Source organism: Rosa rugosa, chromosome 4, assembly GCF_958449725.1.
Source record: "Rosa rugosa chromosome 4, drRosRugo1.1, whole genome shotgun sequence".
In the NCBI taxonomy this organism is placed as follows: Eukaryota; Viridiplantae; Streptophyta; class Magnoliopsida; order Rosales; family Rosaceae; genus Rosa; species Rosa rugosa.
This window is the reverse complement of record NC_084823.1, coordinates 29,858,290-29,878,203: the sequence shown is the minus strand read 5'-3', so window position 1 is coordinate 29,878,203 and position 19,914 is coordinate 29,858,290. Positions and strand designations below refer to the sequence as shown.

At 38.4% G+C, this 19,914-nt stretch overlaps 1 protein-coding gene and 1 pseudogene across 1 annotated transcript; both read right to left on the bottom strand.

Moving 5' to 3' along the window:
* Positions 1-2,191: 2,191 nt before the first annotated feature.
* LOC133741764 (cinnamoyl-CoA reductase 1-like) lies at positions 2,192-5,251 on the bottom strand. The gene is made up of 6 exons (XM_062169488.1): positions 5,065-5,251; positions 4,482-4,651; positions 4,007-4,192; positions 3,104-3,266; positions 2,668-2,857; positions 2,192-2,523 (listed from the first exon to the last, which is right to left on the bottom strand). Exons 1-6 carry the CDS (start codon positions 5,180-5,182, stop codon positions 2,391-2,393), a joined length of 960 nt encoding a protein of 319 aa, XP_062025472.1. The 5' UTR covers positions 5,183-5,251; the 3' UTR covers positions 2,192-2,390.
* A 211-nt stretch (positions 5,252-5,462) lies between these two features.
* On the bottom strand, positions 5,463-6,021 carry LOC133741765 (small ribosomal subunit protein eS26y-like; annotated as a pseudogene).
* Positions 6,022-19,914: the final 13,893 nt, after the last annotated feature.

Sequence of the window (19,914 nt, the reverse complement as noted above, 5' to 3'; positions counted from 1 at the left end):
CCATAACGGCCACAAGATTTTTATGTTTTGTTTTCTTGCTTTAGTTTTTGCAAAAATGAAAATAATAGAAAGTTGTGTTGTTGGGAGCCGTTTAATTACTCGGCAGCCACGAGAGTTTATTATTGCAAGGCTGAGATGCTGAGATTTTTCTATGATCACTGCCCAAAATATTTTGATGTCAGGCCGAGAATAAATTTGTTCTCTTCATCAAGAATTCATTCAACAATGAGGCCAACTTTGTTTACTAATTTTTAAACCACTTGGCTTGAGCCAAGGCTTAAAGAACTAGGTAGAGGGCTACATATATATATATCACGAATTCAATGATTAGCCGCGACATAGTGAAGGACCGCGGCTAGCGAATAACAGTGGATGAATAGCCGCGGCATAACAAAGGACTGCGATTGAATGAACTTATTAAATTGTGAATGGTTATGGAGTAATGAGCTTGAAAACGTGCCAAACATTGAGAGACATCAGCAACATTAGACAAGAAGCAAAATATAGTGTACCTTGCCAAAAAAACTGGTAACATTGTCCTTCAATCCCTTAACCAGTCGGCATCTATGCTGAAGCTCAAGGGACTTGGGGGGCTCTGTTTGAAACTAAATTTGGCAAGGCCCACATGGCACACAGGTGGGTAGGGTCCCCAAAAAATTTAACTTAAGACCGCAGTTGAATGGTTGAATAGCCGCGACATAATGGATGACCGCTATTGAATGGCTGCGGCATAATGAATGACGGCAATCGAATAGTGTTAATCAAGTTCATAAAAGTCATTAGCTGCAGGCGCGCGTTGAAAGGATTCAGGATATTCAAAAGCCACGGAGATTATAATTTGAGACAATCAGCTTAAATGCACAGTTATGAGTTTTAGCAGCTACTGCATTCAAATGCATGTAACTGTGCATTGATTCACAACTTTGAATTCATGCAATCAATACAGTCTCAACAGTTACAACCAAGATTTCATCTTTTCCTTTATTCAGTAGTGTATCTTTCACTATAAAAAGGACCATAGGCATCATTGTTAGAGGTCATCAACAAAACGCTCTACGCGATTACACAAATTTCATCTCAATACATTTCAACATTTCAACAAACAGTTATCAATCTTTACGTGTTTATCTTATTGCTTTCTTTACCGGTACTTATCTTTCCTGCACTTTACATTGTTGTTCTTTACATTCATGCAATTTATCTTTTAGCTGTTTACTTTGTATGCACTTTATTTCCCGTGGTTTACATTCTTGTTCATTATCTTTATTTGCTGCACTTTTACATTCCTGTTGTTTACTTTGCATTATTTTCATTCTTGCACTCATTAAGAAAATCACCAAAAAGAGACATCACCAGAACGTTTGGATCTAGTAAACGAGTTTTCTAGCATTCATGCGTTTCTTTGTTCATACCCGTATTGAATCAAGGCATCAGTGTAACACTTTATACTTTGATTTTGTTTTTACCGTGACTTATGAGTATCTGCATCCCATAGATTCATTGTCACATGCACTTTCACATTCACTCACCGAGTTGCACAGCATGAACATTCAGGCTAGGTAAGGTCGATCCGTGCTAAAGTCCTTGCATTCAAGGCAGAGAGAACCCCGCGGTCGAGATTGATCATTCCTCAGCCCATAATCAACTGATCAGAAGTCAAATCGGCGCAAGATCTACAATCTAGAAAGAAACCTCGCTTGGCCTCCCGGCCCAAGTTCGCACGCCCGCACACACATCACCACTCCAAAAGGACACGTGTAAGCCAAATTAAGAAGCCCTCAGCCCAGTGACACGTGGCCGAGATGATTTTTGAGCGAACAGTTACAGCCCTCCTGCTAGTCTGCTACTTGTGCCAAGTTCGTTTTCTTGGTTGTGGTTTCACTATATGACTGAATAGACACCAATGCATTTTAAATTAAAAAAAAAAAGGCATAAATACTCTTGCCACCACTTAATTTCACGCCCTTGGTTTGTTCAAAATGCATTTTCTCTTTGTTTGTTCCCTTGGTTGTAATTTCACTGTATCAACGATTAGACATGGAGGCATTTTGCTAATTTAAGGAAGTCAACAGATACTCTTGCCGTCTACTTTCCCTTGGTTGATTTTCTCCACTTTGACATTAGGTCATAACACAAAATATATTTTGGATCGAGCATTGCATTAGCACTTTTTTCTCAACACACATGAAAAAACAAAAACAAACAACACTCATAAAGGTTGAAACATAAATGTAGCAATCACCAGTCTTGTGTACAGTACAAATCTGGGAAAGTATACAGTACAGTTTGGGTTTCACCAAATCTGATTGGCATTGCAACAGCCCAAACTTTTCCTCTTTCAGGTTATTGATTCGAATGATTTGGCTAGGCAAAGCACGCTCTGCGATCTATCAATCCAATAGTCCAGCCTCCCGGTAGCTTTCAACAGAGTCAATGAGAGTATCGTCCAATGACCGGTAACTCCAACCTAGCCTTTGCAATTTCTCTGAGCTCACCTGTCTGTCTTTGCCTACTTCAACAAAGCTGCCAACGTACGTTTGCATATTCAAATCAGTACGTAAAGAGAGCAAAAACCATAATAACAGGAATTTAATTGCAAGACCACGCTGATGAATCAGGTAAATCCCACCATTAATTCTAACTATAAGTATTAAAGGAGACCCTTACTTCTTCGGATAATTGTAATTAGGATAAAGGCGCCTCAGCTTCTCAACTAGATCCCCATTCTTAACATTGTGGGACATGCATATGTATCTTCCTTCAGCCTCCGGCTTCTCATATGCCATAAGAAGTGCTTCAGCTAAATCCCGTACGTCAACTATCTTCTGAGGCCTGTTTTCCAGTGACTCCTTCCCTTCTGCATGGGGACATTGTTAAAGGCACTTAATATATACAGTTATACAAACACTACGAAAAATACAAGCTCCGTGTGGTCACGAATGGGTATACATCTAGATTTAGCTACCAAAATATAGACAAACACATGTAAACAAGCACAAAATATAATGGATATTAACCTTTCTACCAACTAGATGTTTGTCTGCAAGTATGAAAAGTTTAGCAGTATTGAATGCAGTATCATTATGGCAAAAGTAGTACGTACCCTTCAAAAGCTTGATAAAGATGAAGGTACTTGCATTTACAGTCGACTGCAGAATTGGGCCAATTATAAGTGTAGGACAAACAGTCACAAGATCAATCCCGGTTGTTTTTGCAAACTGCAGAGCCTCAGATTCTGCTTCAGTTTTTGAAAGGCAATACCAGTTCTGGCAAAAGCAAGAACATACAGATGTAAATTTCTTGCATTAGAGTGAACCCCCTACCGTGTGTTATATGAAATGTCAATTTTGTCCCAAATATAACTTCTGGAGTAAACTAGTAAAGGGATCGATGGTCTGCATGGTTTATGGCTACATGAACTTTCTTCATTCTAAGAAAGGGAAAAGGTACTAAATAAAACTTGGGACCAAATGTCGCAAATTTGCACCAGCTGAATTGTATCTAAATAAAAAGTCCAAATACATAGTGTACATGGGCCTGAAACAGAATTGCATGCTTAGTTCACAATAGATTAGATTTTACAATTTTGGTAACACAACTTTTGCATTTGGAAGAAGTTGAGAAATATGACTGCAAAATGTGGAATTCAATTTCATAATGGTTAGTGAATAAATAACATTCCCATTTTTGGGTAATTTCATTCATCTTTTAATACGCATCGTTCATATTGATCCAGGATTTATCTCTATAGCCGATTGATAAAAGATTTTGTTATCTCTGAAAACAACATATATAGTTTCCACTCTCTTATTTCTATTGTGTTGTTAGTTCTGGGGGAAACAAAAAACTAATAGAAGTGTTCTTGGTATCCTCTCAGAAGAATCAACAGATTCGTACTTCCAAAGGAAAGTTGTATGTTTATGTGTCCTATTTCATGGTCTACCACAAACTGCAACTATCATTAAGACTGAGTGCATTGTGCGATATAAATTTTGTCAACAAATACCTCAGTATTTCTGCAGTATTCCTTATCTGACCAACAAGACTCATCCAACACTTGACCTTCAGCCAATGTAGGATTCGCGGCCACAGCAGCAATAGAGGACACAGAAACAACTCGCTTGACTTTTGTTTCAAGTGATGCTTTAAGTACATTAAGTGTCCCCTTAACAGCAGGTTCAATTAACTCAATCTGCAGAAAAGATATACCAAATATTGGGGAAAGTTATCATGAGGTAAGTCTACCTTAGGACATTAAACTGTATAATAAACCCAAGTGCACTTTGTGTACTGAATAGTCAATTGTGATGGGACAGCAACGGTTACAGATAAGTTGGCATCCTTTAGATGCTTCAATCATCTACATTATTGTTTATAACCATTCTTATATTTGGATTGATGAAATAACTTGGGATTAATAAAATTGAGCATGGTAACTATTGCAAGTACTAATATTGGAGGTTACTGAGAGACATACTTGCCTCAGGATTTGGCACACTGCCGGAGGGAGCGGGACTGGCAACATGAAATACTCCATCACATCCTTCAATTGCCGAGCGAAGGGAGTCATAATCCAATAAGTCTGCCTTGAATAGTTTCAGGTTCTCAGATGCCTTGTCAAGCTTTCTCAAGTGAGAGTTCTTGTCATCCGCTACATGCACAATACAGTATATCAAGAGTTTCGCAATACAGCCATTTTCATGATTCTTTGCTAGCTAGTTGCTAATGAAAGGAATCAAGATATTTATTGATGTTCACATTAATCATTAATCCAATTACAGAATCATACAAAAAAAAAATCAGCCAAAAAAAGAACATAATTGCTAAAAGCTTAGAATTTAAAACTGGGAACACAACAAATTGATCAATTTTTTGTGAACTGAGAACAGAATAAGTAATACTCAATCAGTAAAAGCCAGAGAGACCTAGCTAGCAGATAATGGAAATGAAAAGCGGATGAATCTGATTAATGGAACAGTACATACAGTCATAATAACAACAGAAAGTATATAATTTCTCAAAGAAAATTAGGAAGAGAAGGGGTTGAGTTATGAATGGAATTACTGGGTTCTCTGACGGTTCCGTGGACTATGCAGTTCTTGGAAAGAAGAAGCTTAACGACCCAGGAGCCAACGAAGCCTCCAGCCCCTGTAACACAGAACCTTCCATTCTGAACTGCCATTTTAGTTGGAAGAGCTGTCTTTGGATCTCAAGTGTGATTATGATACGGAAATTGAGAAAATGGTGTGGCTTGTTTATATTATATATGCAATTGGAGTATCTATGCTGGCGAAAGCGGTGACATCAGACATGTTTGAAATTCATGACCGGTGACCAGACTTTTTTTTTTTTTGGTTAATTAAACTATTTAAGTTGCATTATCAGCAAAACAAAACATCTATAAACAATAGTTTAATCCTCAAGAAGTTGAACATCAAAAACCATAACAAAAGACTTCCTACACAAAACTCAGGTCCAGCAAAGTTGTGTAGTTAAATGGAAACATCAGTAACATAACAGGCTTCATATGCTCATTCAAGTACGAGCAGGAACACCAGCTCCAGCAGGTCGGGTTCCCTGACCAGGTGCTCCAGGCCTTTGGGCATCATCCCTGCGTCTGATGAATCTCTGTGGTGGCTCACGGCTCCTCTTGTTGGTGCGAGACCTCACCCTCACAACGTGAGAGTGAATAGCACAGGACACACAGTACTGCATCTTAGAATACAGCTTCGGCAGTGTAACGCTCATACACACAAGCCTCCTGCACATCTCTCACCGCAGCCTGCTCAACGATGTTCCTCACCAAGAACCCCTTGATAGCCTTGTCCTTAATTAGGACAGCACTTGCCGCGGTTGGAGCAGCAGATGAACTTGGTGTGGCCGCGGCCGTGCTTGTTGCGGCAGCCATTCCTGCGCTTGAAAGTCATGGTGTTCCGAGAGGGAGAGGAGCGAGATCTGCAGCTCTGGGGGTCTCGGCAGCCTAGGGTTTTTTTAGGTACTGCAGAAGCTTAGCGGTGACCAGACATTTCTTAAGCAGGCTTGACTAAAATATATATAGTCTCTGTTACTCTACTTGAACGAGAAATAACCACCTGCAGTGGAGTAGGTACTTGAAGAAATAGGCTTCGAAGCTGTAAAAAAGGCCTTCATAAAAAAAATAATAAATAAAAATAAATAAATAAAACGAGGTATCAAACTCTCGTCGTGTTCTACGTCTTGCTATCAAACTATGTATTTTGGTTTAAGTGGTCGAAGATTTGGTGTTTTTATTGGAGACGACCTAGACATCACCATGGTTTGTCGAGGTATTAACAAATATGATTGAAAACCAAGATTGTTTTGGTCAAACCTAAAATTGTTAGGCTACAGTGGTCAACAAATGGACTTATGAGACATGACCACGTGAATAATTCAAGATGATTGAAAATATGAGCCCATAGAAGGTGTTGTTAGTCGGGTCAAACATACCATATATTAACTAGAATATGCTTGTATATACTGTATTGTAATTAAACTAACTAGCAACATACTTCTCGCGGGTGACATTGTGTTAAGAGAAAATGGTCGACTAAAATATTGATGAACAGAAGTATTGACCACCGCCCCCTTAAACATTACTAACAACATGCCCGCGTTTCTCGCAGGTGACATTGTGTTAAGGGAAAATGATCGACTAAAAATAATAGTTTTTTTTTTTTTGGAACATAGAATAGTAGTGATTTCGCTATTTTTAATTTCAATTTACACTTTTATCTATTTATATTTTATTGACTTAATTTAATAGTTATGTTATGAAAGGGTATTATAGACACTTCAAAATTTGGTGAAGCCTTTTGACACCAAAAGAGGGCCTCCATTTATAGTAGTAAAGATAAAATTATGAGGGTATTGTTAGTCGGGTCAAACTTACTATATATTAATTAAAATATACCTGATACTGTATTGTAATTAAACTAATAAAATTTAATTTAAAAAATAATTATGATTAAATTCAGTTTGCTCCCCTGAACTTTGGGGCTAAAATCAGTTTGATCCCTTTTTTTGAAAATTAATCTCGTTGGTCCCTATACTCTCAAATGACATCACCCGAGTCCAAAATTTGAATTTGACTCGAAAAATGACGTCATGTGCTGAGTTGGAGCCGACATGGGAGCCCACTTTTCAGACTTTAAACCCCACAAGGAGGGCAAAATAGACATTTCTAATTTTTTTTCTCTTTTTTTAATTTTTTTTCTTTTTTTTATTTTTTTTTCTTTTTTTTTAAATTTTTTTTCTCTATATTCTCTCTCTCTCTCTCTCTCTCTCTCTCTCTCTCTCTCTCTCTCTCTCTCTCTCTCTCTCTCTCTCTCTCTCTCGCAGATCAAGACGACTACGAAGGCCCCGATCTCTCCTCCTACAGCGAGCCCTCCGCCTACACCGACGAGGCCCTCAATAACGAGTACAGCAGGCTACCAGCGTCCCAAGCCCCGACCCCGATTTGGTGGACAACCCGATCATGAGGAGGGTGCGGAAGGTGGAAGAGAGTATGGAACCAGGTCCAGTAGACCTCAGTATGGATCCCAGGAGCCCGAATCGAAGTATGGATCAGGTTACGGTTGTAAGCCGGAGTACCAAGTGCCTGAGTCGGAGTATGGATCGGGTTACGGACGCAAACCAGAGTATGAGCCACGGCGCCGAGTCCACTTTCCTCTTCGATGCAGCGTTTGGGCAGGGTGACGCTGTCGACGTGGGGCTGCATGATTCCTTAGACTCAGGTTAGTCTGATCGGAGAATTGGGCTTTCAGGTTTTTGGCTGGTGCTAGTGGTTGACCTCCATACGATGGGCGACATCGTTGGTGGTGGTATCACTGTCAGGGATGATGATGATGGTTGGTGGCAGAAGAGTGTTCGGATCTCCCCAGATCGGATTTTGTTTGCGCAGATTGGTTTTGGTGACTGGAGTGATGGTCCTAGTCTTGGAATGCAGGTTTTGTGGTAAGTGTGACGATTAAAGTGGAAGTAAAGGTGGTGACCAATTAGGCGGTGGCGGTGGCGGTTACATTCATGGTGGCGACGCTAGCAGATTTGGCGATGTGGGTAACGCTGAGACTCCTTCTAGGCTCAGTGGAGCTTGGGCCTTGAAGGCTGAGAGAGAGAGAGAGAGAGAGAGAGAGAGAGAGAGAGAGAGAGAGAGAGAGAGAGAGAGAGAGAGAGAGAGAGAGAGAGAGAGAGAGAGAGAGAGAGAGAGAATATAGAGAGAAAATTAAAAAAAGAGAAAAAAAATTAGAAAAATTGGAAATGTCTATTTTGCCCTCCTTGTGGGGTTTAAAATCTGAAAAGTGGGCCCCCATGTCGGCTCCAACTCAGCACATGACGTCATCTTTCGAGTCAAATTCAAATTTTGGACTCAGGTGATGTCATTTGAGAGTATAGGGACCAACGAGATTAATTTTCAAAAAGAGGGACCAAACTGATTTTAGCCACAAAGTTTATGGGAGTAAACTAAATTTAATCCAAATAATTATTACTTACCTTATTTTACACATACATACTTGTATAAATATCCTCCTGTGAGAAAAATGTAACCCTAAAAATTATTCTTGCAATTACTTGTATTCTCATATTCTGTGACTTGATTCTTTGAATTTTTGTTTTTTTTTTGAAAGGGATTCTTTGTCTTTGTCTTTGTCTTTATCTACTCTTTGTCTTTGTTTTGTGTTTAACTATCCAGTAATCCGATTATGTTATTATTTGTTCAAACTTGGAGTTTGAGATTGCCAATTGTTTGCCTTAGAAGAAGTTTCTACCGTATGATTACGTTATGATCGCGTAGTACTCCACACAGTCTGTCAGTGTGTCCTATTTTCCTCTTCGATTTAGTACGTTGTGTTCGTTGTTTGATAACTTCATTCAATGGGAGATGATACTCAATGGAAAGCCCTATACAATTTATACTCCAATGAGTTTGACTTCTCACGGATACATGAGTTACACTCAAAGGCTTTCAGAATGACTCAAAATGGTCAACCTGCATCTTCTTGAATGGTCTTGATGCAAAACATGAGAGGGTTGAAGGTGAGTTACTGCGACTCACTACACCACCAACTTTAACTCAAGCTTTCACTTATATCCATAAAGATGAATCCCAAAAAGCTAGTATAAAGTCAATTCATTCTGAAATTTGAGGCTTGCCTATCCAATCCAGGCATCAATCATCTCAACAACAACCCAAAACCCAAAAAGTTCATCTTACACCTCAAGGCTCTCTTTTTGACACAGGATGTGGAGGCTGCGGTGACACAATAAGAAAACTTGCTACAAACTGGTTGGTTATCCACCTGGTTATACAAACCAAATGAAAGTACTAGGATCTTTTTGACACAGGATGTGGAGGCTGCGGTGACACAATAAGAAAACTTGCTACAAACTGGTTGGTTATCCACCTGGTTATACAAACCAAATGAAAGTACTAGGATGGAAATTGGTTTAAGCCGGGGGGGGGGGGGGGGGGGGGGGGGGTGAATAGGCTTAAAAGAAAATCACACTCAATTTTAACTTGATTAAAATATCAAACTGCAGTAAGGGGATTACAGAAGCATATCAATTCTTGCGACACTGATTTTGCGTTTTCAAAATCAATCGTGAAGAGAGTAACACACAAACAAAAAGGCACAGCAAAAATAAATAACTCAGACACAAGAGATTTGCTGACACGGTAAAACCCTCAAATCGAGGTAAACAATTGCGGGCCTTAACTCCTGAAGGCCAAATGAAAAGCAATGCGCTAAGTGAATATGAATAAGCACATACACACTTATAACCAACACGAATAGCTCTCACCTCGGCTATTTCTGAATAGATTCCTCTAGACGGTTGCACAATCAACACCTTGTTATTTTTCACCTTTTGAACTACCTCCCTTCGTCTCCTTGAATGAATAGCACTGACCTAGGCTATTATGTGTGCTTCATATGCCACTAACACCCAACTGATCGACCTTATGGATACTTGGACATGCACTATGGTATGAATGAGATGCAAGTGTATATGTGACTTGCTAATTTACTTCAACACGGAACAAGTAAATTAGCAATTCTTAGTTTAAGCTCTAAGTTTTCTATGCAATGGAAAACTCTCTCAATGAAAAAGGTGCACTCAAAATCTTCTATGGAAACACCCACATGAAAACATTATTTTTCCTTCTATATGTATGCACACTATTGACTTAGAAAATCTAGGATGATTAAAATTCTAAACCTAATTGAATTCTATTAGGAAACTATTTTTGACAGGACCCGCCCCGAATTTCACCCTGAAATCCGAGGTGACCCTGTGGGGCCCACCTTAGGAATAACTCTACCAAAATTTTGGCAGAGTCACCCCTAAAATGGACTACCCAAAACCTGTACAAACACATTCACACTTCTAAACAACCCTCCAAAAACTCCTGGAGCCACCCTGCTCCCCAAAACTGAACAACTCCACAATTTAGAACTAATATCCGAACAATACAACATAATCGAAATACACAAGTGCAACTCCCAAACTTTACAACATTTGTCCCACAGGTTATCAGAGCAATCTAAAAGAGAAAAATAATTCATGATACAAGTAGGTTCAATAAATAACCTACAATATAGAAAACAACAACAGCAGATGCTATGCCTCGAATCCTATTATGCCGAACCAGCTACTCTGCAGACTGGGCATTTGAAACCGAAGGGCCCAAGGGAAAGTAGATAAAAACGTTAGCATGAGTGGACAAAAATAAATAATTGTAAAGAAAAGGAGTTTATAGTTTCCCATGTTTATTTCATTAAAAACCGATGCATGCAATAATTAAGGAACACAAACCAACTGATGTTCAGCTCAAGAAAACCAACTAGCCCCGCAAGTCACAACAACCAAGTAAAAAGATTGAAACTCTGATACTCAAGAAAATAAGATCAGGCCCGCTGGTTAAAAGAAAATCATACTAGCCCCGCTAGTCAAGTAACGACAGAGTATGGGGAAGAAGTCATCACCATACGAATAAGGGAGCCTCCCAGGCTTGGGTTGGAGTGTCCCACACTCTTGAGCATCCCATGCTCTGCTCAACTCACCCACGAACACAGAGTAAGCGGGGAGGAGTACTAATAGGCTAGCTAGCAATAAATATGACGACCCAGGTATGGTGGGTTAAAATCATATGAAAATCGAAAATGTCAGTAAGGCTTCCCCAATATCTCACGAGAAAATACATATTCCAACGACGTGGCCCCGCACGCCAAAATATTCTCGAATTCATAAACCAATATGCGAGGTTAAAGTATATCCATGAATCCCAACGAAAATCCCATTTTTGAAGATCTTTTAGGAAACTCAAAATCGACGAATGAAAACAATAATTAATTCCGGAAATCACCTCGAAAAATAATTCGTCGAAAATCAACATGAATCATAAACCAAAATGATAATCGAGATAAATCATAATCTTCGTAAATCAACAATGCAAGCAAATCCATAAGATATCTCGAAATCAATTTCCCAAAAACAAATTATAGCAAAATGATAAAATGATAAACAATTAAGTAAATCGTTATTTTGGGAAAATAATCGCATGCATCAATTCTTAAAAACAAAAGTCCACTCACAGTATACGGCTAACGTGGTATCCAAGCGTAAGGATCCTCGTCGAGTGATGAGTCGATACCTCGTCCTGTACACAATCATTCGTACATAAATAATTACCGGACGGAAAATAATTTTACGATAATTAAAATTCAATCCCAAATCCCATAATCTCAACTCCTTCAAACCTCTTCGATATCCATCCAAACTTCAAATATAAGTTCTACGACAATTCTAGGATTTAACTAGCCAGAAATTGCAATTAAAAAGCTGCCCTACGCGCCGCCGCCACCAGCTCCAATGGCCACCAAACTTTGGTAGCAGCACCTACTCAACAGACCCAACAACTTTCTCAACTGTGACAAAGTCAGAAAATGAGTAGAAGTACCTCAACAATTAAGGAGAAGGTTGAACCCAATTCGTGAATAGTGACCCAGAATTTCAAACCTTCGATTCTTCCTTCTCGCGTCAAATCGCTGTAAAAGGTTTGGGGAGCATCATCTACGTCCCAAGACGCTTCCAAAGAACCTAACTTGATCGTCTGGGGTGGCTGGAATCGGAAGAAACCGGCGTTGACTCAAACTGCTACAGTAAACTTTCAAGGCTCAATGCATCGTTTTCCGGCCAAGCCGCCGTGAGCCACCACCGCCAGCGCCGAGAGGAGGACGAGACGAGTCCAATGGTACTAGCCTTGCGCCACCAGGTGGCCAGAAGAGAGAGAACGCCGGAGTTGCAGAGAACGCCGAGGAGAGAGAGAAAACGCGGGAGGAAGGAGAGAGAAGAAGAAATGAAAACTTACCGGCCACAGTAACTTTTTCAAATTTATACCATCTACCATGAACAGTAACTTTCGTAATTTCGCTTATAACTTCTGCATACGAACTCCGATTTTTACGTAACACATATGCACGCGCTCGGTTTAATGTCCTCTACAACTTTCAAGAAGGAAATTTTCTCAAATTTTGACCCGAACAAAAAGTCAACTTTTAGGGTCACTAAAAGTATCAAAACAAAATGAAAAGTGAAAGTAGTTGTCGTTTACCGTCCAAATGACTAGTAAACGGGTAAATTGAGATACGGGACGTTACAATTTTCCCTAAAAGATAATATGCAATAAGAACTGATTTTATCCTAATAAAAAGGATAGCATAATTATTCAATTAAAACAATTAAGACGCAATCCAAAAAATCAGTAAGCGGTAGTCTTGATCACCAAGACATCCTCCTTTGGAAATTGATGATAAAAAAGCATCGACACTGCTAAGACATGTTCGCTATTGAAACAAGGCCATCAATCCTGATAGTACACAATTAAGAAATAAAGATGTTATGATATGCAATGAATGATTTACTTCTAAAAGCTTTACAAAGATCAGTTGGGGGTCTTCATCTTGTGTTCCAATAACTTTCCTTTTCACCTAGCTCAAACACTTATATAGTTCTAACGTAGGCCTAACACTCATTGTTTTGTACAGGGCAAGTTCACCCGTTGGGTCACCAGGTCACCCACTATTCACTACTTTTTAGTGTTAATTTCGTGCCCTGGGTCACGAGCACAGTGTATTTCGTGCCCTGGGTCACCCGGTACAGTGTTCTGGGTCACCATGGTGACCTGCACAGTGTATTTCGTGCCCTGGGTCACGAGCACAGTGTATTTCGTGACCCAGAGAATGAAAATATACACTAAAAAGCAGTGAATAGTAGGTGACCCGGTGACCCAACGGGTGAACTTGCTCTTATAGGTCCAGGGAGAAACCCAAAAAGGCAACTGTGCAACTTGTTCAAGAGCTAGATTACTTTGGCATAGATGATAAAGACTACACTGACACTATTGGTAAGAATATTGTATTGGTTCTTCATAGTAATCGAGATAAGATTGATATTGCTTTAAAGTTTCTAACCTTAATTACTAGTGATAATATTTAGATTATTGATTATGGTGCATCTGACTGTATGATTTATGATACTGTGTCTCTACTTCCTATATATTGGGTCACTAATGCAAGTGCTGACTTTTTTCATATCTTAGCCAATAGTTCTTTTCAATTCATTATTTCTCTCACTTTACATAATGTTTTATGTGTTTCTGATTTGTCTCACCATTTAATTTATATTCCCCAATTGAGTGTGCAGACTAAATATTGAGTAACATTTTCTCTATGTATATTTTCTTTCAAGACATTCTCACCAAGGAAATAATTAGAAGGAGATATCTGTGGGGTCGACTATTTCATCTAGAGGTTTAGAGTTTGGGGGAGAAGCCCAAGAAAGTAGTCTATCTGAGTTGGTCTCACCTTAGCTGGAATTACTAATCAGCATAGTGAACTATGGTTGTGGCATCCCTGATTAGGTTATCACTTATTTGGTGTTAGAAAAAAGTCCATGTTCTCTTTGTTTTTTGGCATTGATGATTTTAAGTTATATTGTGAGTCTTGTGTCTAGGCCAAGAGTCATTCATGTCAGATTGTCAATTTTCTTCTCAAAGTTAATAATACTAATTTTTTAAAACTTATTGGTTCTAATGTGTGGGGGTTTTCTTAAGTATTTATTTTTTCTACCATAAGATGGTTTTGTTATTTATCGAATGATTTTATTCAACCTGAGTTGTTTTATTGATATACAAATTTGATGTTTTCATCACCTTTCAAAACAACCGTACTTTGATTCACATTCAATTCAGAAGAAATACAAAATCCTGAGAATATATAATGAAAGGGGGAGTTTGTCAACCTTGAATTTCAGATGTTTTTACTGATGTCATAGTATTATTCATCAAACTCAAATAACCAACGTGCCTTCGACATGGCTTGCTCTTTACCTACTCTTCAGTGCTCACATACATAGGTATTTTAACTAGGAACCTATTAATATACCTCATAATTCAATACAACATAATTGGACTTAGCAAATTAAAGTTGACAATTGCGTGTTTTTTTATGTACATAATCGCTACTTAAACAACGGTATTAAGTTAATCATAAACTCAATTGATAAGTAATAAATATGCTTCTCTTTTATTCGTAGGTAATAAATAAAAACGAGACAAAATGACGTGAAAATAGAACAATTCAGGTTTTTCGACTAAAAAACGAAAGAAAATTCAAATTTGACTTTTACTAATAGGTTGATGACTTCTTCACTATAAAAACATCATATGGGATTATGTCATGTGCTAGTCCACGCCATAAAGGCCATGTCCTTCATTTAATAGGTTATAATCCTAGCCCTTGACTCAATCTAGCAGCTAGGAATGATGCCACCACATTAAAACCTTTTAATTCACACTATAAGCTCTCTACATATTCTACACCCAACCTTTCCTCTAAATCAAATTGGAGTCAAAGGGATAAGGTTTCCTTATTGAGGGTCTTATTGAGAACCTTATCCCCTTCCTTGCTGTGAGCTCCCATTCACAAGGCAACTGAATAAAAATGAAGAGAGAGGTGAGAGAAGCCAATGAGACTCCTAAAGGGAGCTCATGGCAAGGAAGACAAAATTGCTTCGTTAATGTGGCCTTGTGTGGTGCATGCTATCCATTTCTTTATTCTCTTTTGTTTTTCCTTTTGATGTATTTTTGGGTTTCTGCTATGTTGATGTGTAGGTAGTTTCAATTTTAGGGGCTAGGAGTTCTAACCCAAATTTAATGTAATGGATGCTTGATTTAATTTATATATTGTTAAAGTAAAATGACAATTGGAATTGGTCTACTCATTTCATTTCATAACCCCTTTATATAGGGAGAGAATTACAATGGAAAGAACAATTACAATGATGACATTAACTACTGATTGGTCCGTAATCCATGCTGATTGATGGTAATTGCTAATTGCTTGATTCCCTCTCCGTCAATCACTTTGACGAAGACACATAATGTGTTTTTCCTTTAACATATATGAAATTTGTTAATAATTGGATGCTTATATTATGTAAGAATCGATTAGAATGCGTGCTTAAGAATTGTCAACTCTTGGGTATGTGTATTAATATTTCTAGATTAAAATATAGGGGATGACATCCTTAGATTTTCGGGCTAGAAGCCCTGATTTTGTATTTGTTAGGGATATAAGCATGGTTCATTACATAGCTAGCTCTAATGTGGTTATGGTGAGCTTGGTTGCCTAATTCCTCAGCCACTAAGCCTCTTGATATGAGTTACTGACCCTTGAACATGCTAGAATTCATGATAAGTGAGTTCCTAAGACCTTTTACATGGAGTAAGAATACCATGAAAGAGAATTTCATCCCTTGAGCCTTGATTAGCCTTGGATATGGCTACTATCATTTTTAATAAATTGCACGTAAATTAAATTAGCATCTACTCATCTAGAGCATTGAATTAGGGTTGGGATTCATCCCTAGCAACTAATCCCCAATTTATCTCATTTTCTTATAATTTAGTTATTAGTTAAAAGTTTTTCATCTAAATTCTTGCAATTTGGCTTCTATATTTTTAATCACAATTTTTGAATCATTTCTATCTCCTTGTGATTATCCATCACTAGGCATTTGATTAGGCTTTGGTGAGAACCAAAGCCGAGCATTGCTAAAGCTTGATGCATTGGATTAATAATTTGTTTATTTTATTTTTCTTTTGTTTGCTTAGTGATTTTAAATCCGACTACACAAGGATTGTGGGTTAACCACTAATCCCTGAGGTACGATAAAATCCAAGCTTAATATTCCCCTTACTAGGCTTCGAAACGTGCGCTTATGTTTAGCGAAAATCACGTTCAAGTCAGTTGACCGACATTTCATATACTTGATGTCAAGTTGATTGTCATACTTTTAGAGTTTTTCATGAATCACTTATAAAGTTATAAGTTCAACATATGTGATTCGTATGCTCCAACTTGGGAGGAGAATGTTAGTGTAAGTCATACTTACCATATATTAATTAGAATATACTTTTAAAAAAAAAAGCAGGTAATATCATTAGATACCAAAGACAAATTAAACGGCACATACATCAATCTCCAAGCAATTGCAAGTTGACAAACATCACTCATTCAAATATGTTCACTCTCTTTTTCCAATAATCCTACAATAGACAACATGTCTCCAGAGCACCTAATCCGCATTAGTGAATCACAAACCCTTGAGGCACTTAATTGTGGTACAATTTAAGACTTAGAGATAACTAATCAGTAAAACAAGTTTGTAGTTGTAGGCCAAAACCTAAAAATTAAGTATTAAACGAGGGTGGTGAAACACCTCCCTTAGAGCCTAGCTAATCCACCTTGGTTGACCACTTCCTCTTAGTCTCGAAGCAGAGCCCAAATGTCCCGCCTAAAGCCCACGCGAAGAAACTCGGTCAACTACAACATACTGGCTGAAAAACCAATCCGACGATCGACCATCCTTTCAAGTGATCTCTATCACGTTGCTTCTGTGATTATCAAGTGAATGAAAGTGACTAAGGGGAAAATCGTTAGAATGGATTGACAAAAATAAATCACCGCTTGGGTCGATGATTACCACTGGGATCGAAGAATAACATTTATGAAAAACTCTTATTTAGCCGCTAGAATTGAAGAGACACTGAGATCAAACGTAACTGAATATCTGGAAAGAATTCATGAATGAAAAAAGAACCACCACTAAGAAGACAATGATGAGCACCAACTTGGATCGACAATAAGTGCGGAGTGCCGATAGGGTCGACGACTGAGTTGCTTGGGTTGACTCACATTGCTGATCTAGAGCCTCCAAGGTTTTGTTTGGTGCATTGATCATTTTTCCTAACTAGAATAAAATATATTTTATATATTGTATCCTAATTATATTATGTGTAACTATATTTAGATAGGTTTATTGCTTACCCTTCAGAATAAAACACAAAAAAAATTTCTCTTCATCATTATTTATGTATCCTCCATACTAGTTGACCACTAGCTCTCCTATGTAAGAGAGAGATCTTGAGTTCGACTCATGGACTTGTAATTGTGTATTGGGAGTTTCTATTTATACCTCTAAAATTGATATTCAGACCTCTCTCTTTTTCTAAGTGATAGTTAACTTTGTCAACTCATGTCAAATTACCAGTAAAGACACAAAAGAGGGAAAAAAAATAATCTCTCATTACCTCGACTTTGTTTGATAAACCACATACGCAGTCTTCAACTAGAGAAAACCTTCTCCTCCAACGTATACCCTAAAATATATATCAAAATTAATCTACAGAAGAAAGTGATGATTCAGAAATTGAGCAAAGTATTATTTTGCAGTCTTAGCACAAAGTATGGGTTTAGAAGTTATATATTCTTGGTTTTTACTATCTTGGTTACATATATGCTCTAAGAAGATTCAAATAAATATCTCAAAAATCAATTGAGAAACTTAATCCCTGCACGTTTGCGGAAATATTTTGTCACGCCCCTGATTTATAACACAAATAAAAATCGATATATAATCTCATAATTATACATGCGTGATGGTTCAGTCATCAATACAAAATACCTGGAAACTTTTTCACTTTAAACCAAGTACATATTGATGCACTGAAACGCACTATGTCAATATTGACCCACTCAACAGAGTCATATATTACATAAGCTTACTGTTTGGACCCAAAATAAGCATTTTGGCCTGACAATGCATGTCTTGGAGAAATTGAGCCAATGTCAGTGGCTCAAGCTATATATTGTCGACAAGTTCGAAATATATATTTAGAGGCTAAATAAAGCCTACTATGAAAGCATGGAAACATGAAAAGTCAACTTTAGCACATTTTCCTACTTCGGCTAGGAGAAACCGAGCTAAACAAGGAAGGAGGGGCGGCAGACTGACCAAATGAACTTGAAATGAGTTGAAACTCTGCAGATCCATTCTAGACATCCCAAGGATCATTTCTTATGAAGAGTGCCAGAGCTTTTTTTGAGTGGAAGGCCTTCAAAAAATCAGCCCAATTTTCTACAGAAGCAAAACTGGAAAACTGGACCTGTAAGAGGTCCAGCAGCATTTTCGGCCCAACCACATGGAATAAAAATCTGAAAATTTGTCAGGATGATCTACACTCATAGTGGAACATTTCATATGAAGAAGTCGAAGGCATATAATGAAGTCTTGTTGGAGAAATAATTGAAGGAATAAAGGGCCAGAAACTGACCTAAAACCAGCTCAATATTCACATGTTCATGTTTCCTACCCACATGAAGAAAGCTAGATGCTTTTCTCTTTTTCCTTGGATATATTTTTCTTCTACAATCTCTTTAATAGATCATCACCACTTCCATGTTGCTGCACCTTCATGCTTTGCTTTCATTTCATCTTTTCTCTATCTTTTCCATATTTTACAAGTGAACTTAGATCTACTTTCATTATTTTTATTCCACTCATCATTTCACTCTTCTTTTTCTTCCCTATATAAACACCTTCTCCTCTCATTCTAACACACCCATTCACATACAACAACAACATCTCTAAGATGATCTAAGTTCTCTCTAGAGCAAACCTCTCTAAGAGCAACTCCTCTCCTTCTCTTTCTCTTAGCGGTGATCACACTCCTAGTCCTAGTCTTCTCAGAAGCCGACTTTCAGTGCCACCAAACCCTCTGTCAACGTACTTCGGTCCTAGTCTCCTCGGGAGCCGACGGTAGTGCCGCGACCACAACGGTTACAGAACCAGCCAAGCAAGGGTAACGCCCTAGCAACCCAGCCAAGCTAAAGTCACGCTTTAGCAAGTTCTCCTCACTTCCCAGTGGTTCTCGCTCTGCTCGATCTACAACATCGAGTATCGATTGTGATTTTCAAGAAGCTCAGCAAAAGTCCTCGCCACGAGGCACAAAGAATCCCACGACGAGGTTGGTGCTCTCCTCGTCCACAATTGCTTGAAAGAAGTCAGGTCAAGGGACACCCCCGACGACCGTACCCGAACGGTGCTGGCACGCCCGCGCAAGAAAAGAGACTGTTGACCAGCTGCAACAAAATTGGAGCCAAACACTTACGAATTAAATTGTCAACACAAAATAAAACGTAAATACTCCTCAGAGCTTACTACACAACGGAAGTCCTTATCAACGGTAAAGTCACAAAAATGGCTTCCTACCGTAAAGCTGCAAAGGCGCTACCTCAGCTTCAGCCACGATTATCCTGACCTGCAGGATTAACCCCTACACCATTAAATAGTGCACCGGGTTGCCACACAACAAACCCGGTAAGCTTATGAAAGCTCGTATGAGTAACTCAAAACCACCACAAATCAACTCACACCAAAACTAAGGAAAACAACTCACTCCTTGATTCCTTAAACACCAACTAAAGAAAGCAACTCACGCCTTGTTTTCTTTCAATTCGCGAAATAAGGAAAGCAACTCACACCTTGATTTCC